Raw genomic sequence first — 12,398 nt, forward strand, 5'->3', positions numbered from 1 at the left:
CTGTATTTCAGCTTTTAAGAGGGTATTTTCTGCTTCTCTGACTTGATCACAAACTAGCTAATAGCTTATTAAACCCATTTATCTTAGATATGGATATGTATGTGCTACAAAAATAATGAAACTGAGGAAAATACTTGAAAAAGTTGAGGCTGCATCAGGATTCACTTCAGAGGAAAAAGGTAACTGGGGAGGTTTTCCTTTCTTTGAGATATGTAACAATCATAATACAAAGGAACTAAAATACCTTGCTATATAATTATAGCAGAACAAACCACACAGTTACTTCTCTGTACCAGTAATGCCTATACCAGAGACTTGAGTGACCATTGGGTGGTAGAAAGGTCTTTTCTGCTTCCTCGGGCCATTTGACACCAAAAGAGTAAATAAAGATTTGTGTCATGAAAATGTTCATAGTTTGTCATAATCTTACTGTGTTAATAAAGCTGTAAAAATGAACCTTTACTTTTTTCCTATAAAACTTAAAGCTTACATTATTCAAGATTGATTTTAAATTAATCTGGTTTTGCATACTAACAAGACTTTTTTTTTTTCTTCCTCCCCTCTAGATCCAGAAGAATTTTTGAATATTTTATTTCACCATATTCTAAGAGTTGAGCCACTGCTGAAAATAAGGTAAATCTTTTTTTTCTGAACTCATCTATTTATAGAGGCTGATGGGGATCTGCTGCCTTTCAAATTGAGATAGCTCTTAGAGCACCTTTGAATTGTGTTTCGTATTTCTAATAAGATTCAATATAATAAAGTTATATTGACACATTCGACACTATTTCCTACCTTTTTTGCAAGAGCTCATGAACATAGTTTCATGAGAACTGGACAAAGATCCCCTGTCCTAGTGCTGTCCGCTTGAGAGCCTTACTGTCTTCCTGCTAATTCTGCTGGAGAAGGGCTGCTCTAAGAGGACCCTACAGCACTTCTTCATGTGTCCTACAGCTTATAGCTACTTATTGTTGGGACAAGCTGCAGAGATTGTTGAATTGGTGTTTAAGGCATGGAAACTGATTTGCATTTCTTTTTTTAAGGCTAATGAAAATATTTCAGTGGCTTGCCTTGATCACATTTGCCTTCTCTTACTTGATCAAAATAACAGATACTGACATTTATGTATGCCTTCACTCTTGACTGTAGCACTACAAGGATTCAGCTGTCTAAACTGAGTTTAACAGAGGTTGGGAATGTTGCCCACTGCTGTCATTCTGCTAGCTGGCACCTGATATTCTCAGATTCCTTGCTCCATTCTGTGGCAGCAGCAGTGTTGCGAGGCATTTCCCATAGTTTTTCAGTCCTTTCCTCATCGCAGGAATTGTATTTGTTTTATATGCTGCTTTAGTTCAGTGGCGTGTGAAGTGTGTAAGTGCCCACTGTCTGTTGTGCTATGCAGAGATACAGCACCGTAACTAGAGCATCTGTGTGTAGCATGCTGCAGTTCACTGTGTAGATGCCATTTGAGCATACTGAGGCTGTCTTCTGTGGTGGTTCTGTAGGGAAATTTTAAAAAAGTTTGAGGAGATGAGAGATCAAGGCATATCATGAATTTGGAACTGTGTTCCTGCTTCTGCCTAGGCAAAGGTCTGTGTTTGTAATCTACTATTAGGTTAAAAAAACCCCCCAAACACAGTAACTAGTAACTTCAAGCATATATCGGGTCTATATAGAAAAGTATTTAGAGAAAAGCTTGCTATCTTAAGACTCTTCACAGTTGTTGTTACTGCCTCTCTTCAGTTCTAGGAAATACAATGTACTGAGAAACCCCTGTGGCTAATGTATTTTTCTGGTGAAACAGCTGGGGTACAATACCATAATTATAGCATTTATTATAATAATTAGATACTCGTGAGAATGTATTTCTAGTTTTTGGTCATTAACAGGTGTGCTGCTGTAGCAGAAATCACAGCTGAAAGGAGTAAAAAGCAAGGGAAGATGCCTCTTACTCCACTTGTATGTTTCTGCACTGTCTTCCACGTTTCTTTAATCCCTCTTTTGTAAAGCTTGGCCTTCAAAGTTTTTGTCATGTCTATGCCATACAGAGTAGAACAGAACTTAGGTTCCACCATTCAGCTTTAGCACTGAAGTTGGTGTGTTTTGTGCAAGTACCTTAGCTCTTTAAGAGTAATTCAGAAGTCGCCTTCCTTCTAAGAAAGCAAGCTTAAAATTAATATTACTAACTTTGAGCATTATACTCTCAGAATCCTCTGAACACCTGAGTACTCTAAAAATCAGTGCTGTCTTAAATGCTGGCTGGGATGGGAGGAGGCTACCATTTATAGAAAATTAGATGAAAGTTGCCAGGAATTTCATCCCAGGAACTTTGACACTGGGATGAAACAGCTCCTACATACATTTTTTTTTTTTTCTTTTGCTTTTGGAGGCCCCTTACTCCTGTATGCTTTTTCTCCATGATAGCAAAATCCATTTCCTCAATGTGAGCACAGTCTTCTGTATCCTTTCTTACGTCCTTCCAGAGTAGGTTGAATTGCTCGTCTGAAGCTGTCTTCCCAAATATGTCAGATTTCTGTTTATGTAACAAATATATTACCTGAAAACATCACTACTTAATTTTGACTTTTGTTTTGCAACATCTGACCTCGAAACTTGCTTATAATTGGTAGTTTAATCCTTTGTCCCTCTCCCTGTCCATATAAAACTGTTATGGTTTTGCTGTTCTTGTTTTTTGCAGGTTTGTGGTGTGTGTGTGTGTGTTAGTTTGATGTGTTTTTTTTCTTTTTTTGACATCCCCCCCCCCCCCCCCCCCCCCCCGAGGATGAAGAAGTTTATCCAGACCCCTTACTATGGCCAGCATTGGCAGTTAATGTAGTAGCCTGCCTTCTTAATGTTTGCCTAGGTGAGCAAGGCTTCTTAACAATTAGAGCTGAACAGCCCTTAAATCTAGATTATCCTTTTGGAGAGTTTTCTGGTACCTATCTAGTAAGTCTAGCAACACTAACCATCTATGTGAGACTTCTACTGTAGGAAGCAGTGTAAATATCTCTCTGATTAAAAGGAAATGTTTCATTAAACCCAGGGGTTTTTTTGACTCCTTATTGGGAACATCATGCTGAAGAGAATTATTGTTGTTCCTTATGTTTTATTATTGAAAGTCTTGCTTCTCTTCCCAATGAACGCTGCTTTAGTGTGTTGGAGTTTTCGGTGCATATGTTTAGGAAGCATTTCTCAGTTGACAGTTCAGTAATGCATAGGCATATGTTTTCAAACATACTCTGAAACTGGTACTGCTTTTGTTTCTTAAATAAGTTTTTCTAAAATCAGTCCACACTTAATATTTGATTGCCTCTCATCTAAGGCACTTTGTTGCTGGCTTTTTTTTTTAAAGCACAATATATTTCAATGCAAAGAGGATGTTGTATAAGCTGTTTTCTGGTAGACGTTATTTTCCTAGTAAAATACAGTCATTGTTACAGTAGAGCTTCAGAATCTGATTTTTTAAATCTGTTTTTAGATCAGCAGGTCAGAAAGTACAAGACTGTTACTTCTATCAAATTTTTATGGACAAAAATGAGAAAGTTGGAGTCCCAACAATTCAGCAGTTACTAGAGTGGTCATTCATCAACAGCAACTTGAAGTTTGCAGAGGTTGGTGACAACTGTTGCTTTGTTAGAAATGACAATATCGAGATATTTGCCCATTCAGCAATGGGACAAAAGTGGGATTTGGTGTGAAAACAAAATGCAGACATGTTAGAAATGGGAGTGCTAGGTCAGTGGTACAGGTTGCCTACATTGCAAAAATATTTTAAGGTTGACTTAATGACATGTATCCTTTGGCTGAACAGACCAAAGTAATTTAGGTAAGGAATTGCTAAAAGAAAACTTCTTAGTTACTGCCAGTTAGTTGTCTTAAGGACTATATTTAGCAATATCTCTGTGTGTAAACAGCTTTACCAAGGGAAGATTTTTAAAAATTTTTGTATTGTTATTTTCCACCAGGATGGGGTAGTGTAGTCCAGTATATTTTATATCATACTTGAGCGTGACTGGGACTTAGGACACTTGACAATGATTTAGATGCTACTTTTCTGGGTTTTTTTAGTTGTAGTTTCTCTCAAAGACTTAATTTTGTTTTGCTTACTGTCTTGTTAATTTTTAAGTCAATGGGCTGCAAGTTTAAATAACATGAATAACACACTTCTAAAAGTGTGTCTCTAAATTTAGATAATGTAATGAGGTTGAGATAGATAATTATATTCTGGCATTTTACCTAGGCACCCTCTTGCTTGATTATCCAGATGCCTCGGTTTGGAAAAGACTTCAAAATGTTCAACAAAATTTTTCCATCCTTAGAATTAAATATAACAGACTTACTTGAAGATAGTAAGTATATATCATTGTGTTCTGTAATTAAAGAGAGTTGTTGAGAGTGACTAACAGTGAAAGTAAGTACTCCTGGTAGTTTTGTTTGGTTTTGTTTTGGGGGTTTTTTGTGTTTGTTTGGGATTTTTTTTTATTAAATATTTAACAAGGTAGTGTGAGATGCTCAGGCTGAGGAGAAAGGAGAGTTTATTGGCTAGAATGTTTGTGGTTTTTTTTTTTTGTTTTGGGTTGTTTGTTTTTTTTTTTTGCATAATAATCTCTGAAAATGGCATGGCCTTTTCTTTTACTGTCATGGCCATGAGCTTATCCTTTTTGTTGTTGGTCGTTTGTTGTTTGTTTTTTTTTTTTTTTAAATTTTTTTCCTGGTGTTGACACAGATCGGGGCTAAGCTAGCTGTACCAATATGATGAGAGAGAATTAACTTGATTTAAAAGTCTGGTTTTACTTGTTCGTGCAGTTGATAGAACTTCTATCATCTTCTGTTTTGCAACTTACCACTCTAAACCTTTTTCTCTTATTCTACATTATGTGAAAGGGAAGAAGTTAAATCCAGTGGTATGTTTCTGCTTTGGCAGTCTGGCTTTAGCTTTTTTAATGTATTTTTTTTTCTCCATTTGAAGTAGCAATCCTCTCTCTTTCCCATACCCCTCATCTTAAAAAAGGAAAAAAAGCCTCCCCAAATTGAAAACTAATAATCGTCTTTAAAAATGCAGCTCCCAGGCAGTGCCGTATATGTGGAGGGCTTGCTATGTATGAGTGCAGAGAATGTTACGACGATACTGATATTTCTGCTGGGAAAATCAAGCAGTTCTGCAAAACCTGCAATACGCAAGTAAGTTGTCTTTGTTATTCTACATGGGTTTAACCCAAATGGTATATGTTGTAATAATTGAAAGAAAGGCATAAGAATGTAGTGAGACTTTCTCACCAGCACAAGTGTAACTGCCCCCACCAAGAAAAGGGTAGCCTTCGGTGACAAATCAAGAACTCCGCTTGACCCTGCAATTTATTCATCAACAGTTTCTTACTAAAAACATGGCAACTGCCAAATCCAAGATTGAATACAGTGGAGAAGCAGTAATTGTAGGCAGCTTGGAATCTGCTTCCTGCCACCTGCTTTAAATCCTAATTTTACGTACATGCTACCTTGTTTGAATTGATGAATTCATGACATAGAACCACTTAATTTTGGTAACTTGCATGAAGCTGTCATAGTCATGATTTGTTTTCAAGTCTGAGCATAGTAGAAAATTGTTGCATTAAACCTGACCTTCCTTCTAACCTTAGATTTGATTTTCTGGGCAATATTGAACTACTCTGGTGGGGAAAAATAGAAGAAACATCTAGTCTGCTACTGGTTTTGCAGCTCGTTCTCTAACAGCATTAATCTTCAGTTCAGCAGTAATGTTCTTTTTAGCTTTGTCTGCCACTGAAACAAATAATCTCACGGGGTGTTTTTTCTCTTCTGAAATATCACTTCAATTGTAGGTTCATCTTCATCCCAAGAGACAGAGTCATAAATTCAACCCATTGTCACTACCTAAAGATCTGCCGGACTGGGATTGGCGACATGGCTGCATCCCGTACCAGAAGATGGAGTTGTTTGCTGTTCTCTGCATAGAAACAAGCCACTATGTAGCTTTTGTTAAATACGGGAGGGATGACTCTGCCTGGCTTTTCTTTGACAGCATGGCAGATCGGGATGGTAGATCTTTTAGTTATTCTTACTAATTTTCTCTTGCTTTTTTTACATGTATTACTGCTTTAAATTTCCTTGTCTATTTCTTAATGTTTTGGGCATATTCATAGTGTTTAACTTTTTAACTTTTACTAGTGAAATACTTGATGCTGGGACACTAATCTTGACCCAGCCTTACCTCAGCACGTTAATTTCATAGCAGCCACTGATTTGCATAGCCTGAATTTTACCTAAATTGGATGCCTTACTAAGTAGATAGTACAGAAGTAACTGCAGAAGTTTTCTAGCAGGAGTTCTTACATGTGTTTCTATACTTTGCAAGTTTGCAGAGAGAATTCATTTTAAATAACCAACTGCAGGAATGTGTTCTTTCAGTCTATATTTAAGTGGATGCACAGTTATCAGATAGTATGCAAATATTGTTATTGCTTTTGCTTAAATGACTTAGTGTTGGTGTCTTTAGAATAAAAGGAATAGTCACACATTACAACATCTGTGCCATTCCTTTGAAATCTCTTTAGAGTTATCAGTGGAAAACTGTAACCCTGTAATAATACAAATGTCAGTAGAACAAGTGTTCTCTTAAATACTGCTGCATTTTAATAGTGTTTAAGAACTCTGTTCGCTTCTGGTGCCTGAGAAAAACAGTAATAGATACAAGTGTCAGACTCAAAGTAATAGTCCTTTGCATGAAGAATTCTTGAACCCCTCTGTTACAGTGTGACTGGGGGGACCGCGGAGGGGAGGAGGATCTTGCCTGCTGTTGAAAGTAAAACTGCTACAGGATTAAAATTTCTTTCTTACAATGACCAGAAGGCAATCGAGCTTAGTTTCAGAGTGCTTGAAATATGTATGACTGAAGTCCGTAAAGAACCACTTTATTTCAGAAATGTAGATCACATGAGATAATCACTGGATAGATCTCCTGCTGGGAGATATAGGGGTTTTGGTATCACAAATGTCTTTCTTCAGCTAGTGCTATCAGCCAAAAATGTCTACTGGGGGAACAGTGTCATGGATGGCCATACTTGTGGTATTTGAATTTGCTCATTTTTATAAGGAAAATGGCTAGGAGCAAACCTGCCTTAGTCTTGCAAGTCAGGTACAGACACTCATGGCTTATAAAGTCATCAGCTGTTACCAGTTGTCATGCTATTAACAAATTCAGTAGCATTTGAGGTGGAATACGTACTCAGGTCACTTTTTCGAAGTCATACAGAATTTCTAGGTTTAATGAAAACCCGAAGTTCTTGTTCTGGTGGGTTTTTGTGTGGGTATGTTTGCTAGTAAACAAACACACAAGATATTCTGACACCAATTGTGATTTTTCTTGAACAATACACTTTCATATAAGTTTACCCTGCAGAAGGCCAGAATGGCATATTTAGGTCTTTTTAGAAGGCATTTTCAAGAACTATATATATGTGTATATATATAAATATATGTAGCTGCTAATCCTAATCTGTTTCTCTTTCTTTCCTTATGGTTAAAAGGAGGTCAGAATGGCTTTAACATTCCACAAGTTACCCCATGTCCAGAAGTCGGTGAATACCTGAAGATGTCTCTAGAAGAATTACACTCGCTGGATTCCAGAAAAATTCAAGGCTGTGCACGAAGACTACTTTGTGATGCTTACATGTGCATGTATCAAAGTCCAACGATGAGTTTATACAAATGAACAATGTTTTCTGGAAAACTGAAGAAACAATATCGAGTTATCGACTGTTGCATTTGCTGCATTTTTTGTTTGGTTTTAATGCAACCGTTGCTGGCAATGGATGCGATGACAAGGAAGAAGTTGACTCTGAGAGCAAAAGGACTACTGTTCCAAAAACTATATGTTCTGTAATTGAAGTATTTAAGCATTTTGCACTCTGGGAAGTGTGCTTGTGTGTGTTTTTATAAACAAAGTCTAAGTGAAGTTATTACAACTTAAAGCTTTAAATTGATTATACAGAGGTTTTTTTGAAATGTTAAAAGTGGAATTATATCAGGAGAAACCTCCTTAGTCCATTGAGAATGTAAAGATACACAGTGTTCTTGCTCATGCATTTCTGTGGACCAAGGATGGCAATTCTCTTGTGTTTCTCTACCCTCCACCCCCCCACACACTTATCCCCACCCTTTTAGCACCATAGATTCTCTCTTGAAGAGAGAGTAACTTCAGTTTCAGTTAAGATAAATTTTAGACTGCTCATTGCATATTAATTCTGTTCTGTTATTTATTACATTCTCTTCAGTTCACACATTTGCATCTTCAAAAATTAGCATTCATTCAAAGATCTGAATTCCTATCTTGTGTGAAAATCAAGCACACAGATTTTCTATCTGTTAACTTGTGATTTTTGGAGGGGAAAAAGAGGAGAAGAGGGTATAAAGGGGAAGTATAATTGCTGAAATGTAAAATTAGCAATGAAAGTTAACAGATGTCTTTTTCTAAGTGTCTTTTTAAAGAAACAAAGCAGTCTGGAGCAGAACAGCAACTATATACAAATGATTCGAGGACAAAATAAAATAGTGGATTGCCTCAGGGAATGTTACTGAAGTGGATTCTAGTCCTTGGTAAAACAAAACTGACTTTTCTACAGTACATTAAGCTACTACCTGGGAATATGTTGTACATCTGACTCTTCATTTCAGGATTACTAGTGAATATTGAAAAATCTCTGCCTGCAAAGATGAAACTATAAATAAAAGTAGATCAGGATTTTACTGTATGCCAAGTACCTAAAGAAAACTAACTTGAAAAGCTGCAAAACCCGTGTTGATGTAAAATAGTTATACTCTGAAGTCTTGTTCCTGTTTTGCAATGAAATACTGTTGGTTTAGTTGATTTTTAGCTACTTCTGTCTACGCTGACTACAACCATGCAACTATATATATATACAGTAAAATCTGGTTGTACAAATTGCATATATATGAGCTGTACATTTCCCACTCTAAGATGTTTTATATGGAAAACTTCCTTTTTGGGATCACGTCTATAGGAGGAGATGTCACAAAATATAACAGAGAAAAAGCCACTGTTGTAAAGACAAGGCAGACTGATCCCATATTGTAGAAAATGTGGTTACTTTGTTCTTCTTGGAAAAACCTAAAATCTTTCTTTGGAACACAGAACAGTAACTGGAGAGATTTTAAAATTGTGCTTCAAGGACTAATCTGTCTAAAGCAAGGGGTGCTGGGAGACTTGATCTGTTCCGTTAGCTGCTGCATGAAGCATGCTTTAATTTTTTTCACTCTCAAGAGCAAGGAAGTTATTAAAAGTGTCACTGTTGCTTTCACTTCTGATAGTCTCCCGGCTTCCATGTTCCCTTGCCTTATTTATCTAGTCTGTGCTCCTTGGCAAAACTCTATTTCTTCAGTTTCACTACTGCTATGAGCTCTTGAACTCTTCCCTGGAAAAATTTCAGTAAGGTTTTAGGTGATGGATTCACCTGTCAATGGATGGGGTTATCGTCCATTGGCTCTTCCTTGGCTACATAATGTCCTGCTGTGGGACAGCAGACGCTTAGAAGCGTTGCCAAAGATGCCATAGAAGCATCTCGTAGGCAATGTAAGGTAAAAAGACTAGTTATAGGTCTTGGCTAGGCTGCTTCTATTTATTAAAATGGGCTCAAGAACACTTGCATTGTCTGAGCAGAAGGTATGGTAACTGGCCTTGGCTGCATATTGATGATGAAGTCTGGCCACAGCCTCCAGGTACCTCAAGCGATGTTTCTAAATAGAGCTGTTTGCTTTGCAAAGGCAAGAGGGGGCTTGTAGAAAAAAGGCAGTAATGTTACTGCAGTCTCTCATCTTGCTCTCTACAGAGTTGGATACCTTGTTTGGTATCTTCATCCCCCTAGTCCCAGCCTGACTCTAAACCTGAAAGTAGCTGCAAGTGGTGCCTCCTTCCCAACAAGGAGCAAACATTGAGGCTTTACCAAAAGAACAAGCACAAATCTATGTACCAATGAGACCGATGTGAATGTCTGGAGTCTTTCTCCTCCCTGTCCCTAGATTTATGTTCTGGTTTTCACAATGCGTTAACTTCATATGTCTTCTACTCGTGCCGTCTTTCTCCTGTCCACCCTTCACGTATATTACGTAGTTCCTAAAGTTACAGGTATACCTTACCTCTTCCTGCCTGAACTCGGAGAACAGCCTTGGAACTGCTGTGGCCAGAGGGGAGACTTGGACTTGGCAATCATAGTAAAGTTTTCTAGATGAATAATTTTGTAGCAAAATATCCACTCTCTTTCACTCCTGCAAATATCCAAGAATCCCATTTTTTCAGGATGCATATTCTATTAGCAGAAGTGACTAAAACCAGCTGTAAACAAACTGGCGGCTTGCCTCCAAGCTTCTGCCCTTCGCCTGGGAATGTAAAAGAAGTTGAGTGAACTCTTACAGTGGTACACAGAACAGAAAAACCTGAGGAAGTTTAAATGCGTTCTTGTGCATGATGCTTGGTGACAAATACTGTGTTTCAAAATGCAGGCAGTACTTTGCAGCCTGCGTTTTGTACTGTTTCATACTGTTGCAAAACAGTAAATGGGATTTGATTGCAAAGTTAGCTTATTGCTTATCAGTTAAGAGGGCAGAGATGTCTTCTATAGCATTAAAATAGTGTTGGTTTTGACAATTGAGTCTTCTTTTAATCCAAAAAGTATTGGTTTATGGTGTACTGTATTGGATTGGAGATAATCTGGCCCTGTAAACGAAATGTTACAGAAACTAACCCCAATCTTTATTTCCTTTCTTGGAGTCTACTGACAGAAAAGTGGTTTCACTGTGAAAAGAAACTTGTAAAATAACTTACACACAAAGGTAAGAAACTGTTTTAGCTTTCATATATTGTGGGAGAATGGAATACGTGACTTTTGGAGAAACAGCCTGCATTTTGAAGCATCTGTTGCTGTTAAATGTAATGCCCAAAGATAGCACTTGGATGATTGTTTCATGGCTCAGCTCTTAAGTATTGCTAACAATGGCCTTAACCTGTGAGTTGGAATACACATAGAAAGTATTGTTCCTGACAGACTGTAAAAACATAAAGTTTCATAATACATAAGCTTTCATATTTGGGGAGAAAAACTGCACCCCCTACAACCCTCAGCCCTTACTGTACTCATTATTTTTAGAAATAGGGGTTCAAATCAGTAGAAAATTGAACAAATCACTGTGCCACTAAATGCTTGTTTATTTTGAGCAGAAGGTAAAGGTATTCGTTAAAGGTGATGCCCTGCACATTACTAAAAAAAAACCCCACAGTAAGGTACATCAGAATGCTTGGCTTTTGGTGTGGGAGATGATTGGAGGAAAAATAAAAATAAAAATACCTATGTTCAGTAACGGTCTTTCCTATATCTGCAATACTGATTCTGTGCTCTTGAAAAATGTAGTACTGTGTTTTACTAAACAGCTTGTCAGCTTTCCATTTTAAGCAAGTACTATGTGTAACAGGAATTACTCATAATCATAAATGGTTCATTTCTATGCACTTATTTTTCTTGTGCGCTTTATACTGCACTGAGAAGATGAACTTGGTCACCACGCTCCCTAATGATAGCCTGTTCAATACAATCTAAGGCACAACATGCTGCAAACTGGAATTTTATGGTTTCAGACTGAGTTGATGTAAAAAGCAGCGTGAAAGCTTTGTGTATTTTTATCACTGTAACAAAGCATGTTTTTCCTCTGTTTTTGATGTTTTGCTGAATAAACATCCCATGTTTTGTGCACAAATAGTCTCTTAAACTTACAAAGGCTGCCTCCAAGAACGAGTTAGGGAAACAAAGCATTGTATCCCATTGTATCGATTGCTCTCAACTAGCCTTAACTTCCCCCACCCCCAATGGTAGAGCGGCATTAGCTGCTACTGGAGAGGAATGTACCCTGTGCTCTTTCTGTATTAATGTTAATTAAAAAGATTATTCTTATGGCTCAAGTCATTTCTTTGGGGGGGGTTAGAGTTTTGGAAGTGTCACAAACAATCACGAATACAGTATTGAATCAGTTTGTTTTGTTACTTAAGAGATTTCTTTTTATATTTTTTTTATTGTCTCTTAATTTCAACATTTTAAGGAAACTTAAGAATTGCTGTACTGTATCAAATCAGGTCTAGGTATACTACTTGTGTCTTACCACTTAGTTCCTGATGCTATAATGGGAAACCCACAAGAAGCTACTGAAGGTAACTGCAGTTTGCCTTTGGGGAAAATTAATTTATGTTTGAATGCTGAGAGCACTACCTTACTGGCCCTGGATGATCAGCTGCTCCTGGGATCATGCTGTAGCTTCAGTGCTGCTTCTGCAGCTACCATTTAAAAGACCTGCACACCAAGTTTGCCTGCAGTCTCTATCTA

The 12,398-nt window shown here is 37.4% G+C and overlaps 1 protein-coding gene across 6 annotated transcripts in view; it reads left to right on the forward strand.

Annotated features, from left to right (window-relative positions):
• The window catches only part of CYLD (CYLD lysine 63 deubiquitinase), a 28,822-nt gene extending 17,044 nt beyond the window's left edge, over positions 1–11,778 (forward strand). For all 6 annotated transcript variants that reach the window (XM_075766003.1, XM_075766008.1, XM_075766006.1 and 3 more), the window contains 7 exons: positions 88–179; positions 567–633; positions 3,479–3,611; positions 4,241–4,349; positions 5,063–5,181; positions 5,838–6,054; positions 7,542–11,778. In XM_075766003.1, coding sequence (XP_075622118.1) covers positions 88–179; positions 567–633; positions 3,479–3,611; positions 4,241–4,349; positions 5,063–5,181; positions 5,838–6,054; positions 7,542–7,726 — 922 coding nt within the window. In that variant the 3' untranslated portion in view covers positions 7,727–11,778. The remainder of the gene's footprint in view (positions 1–87; positions 180–566; positions 634–3,478; positions 3,612–4,240; positions 4,350–5,062; positions 5,182–5,837; positions 6,055–7,541) is intronic.
• Positions 11,779–12,398: the final 620 nt, after the last annotated feature.

This window comes from Balearica regulorum, chromosome 13 (genome assembly GCF_011004875.1).
Source record: "Balearica regulorum gibbericeps isolate bBalReg1 chromosome 13, bBalReg1.pri, whole genome shotgun sequence".
In the NCBI taxonomy this organism is placed as follows: Eukaryota; Metazoa; Chordata; class Aves; order Gruiformes; family Gruidae; genus Balearica; species Balearica regulorum.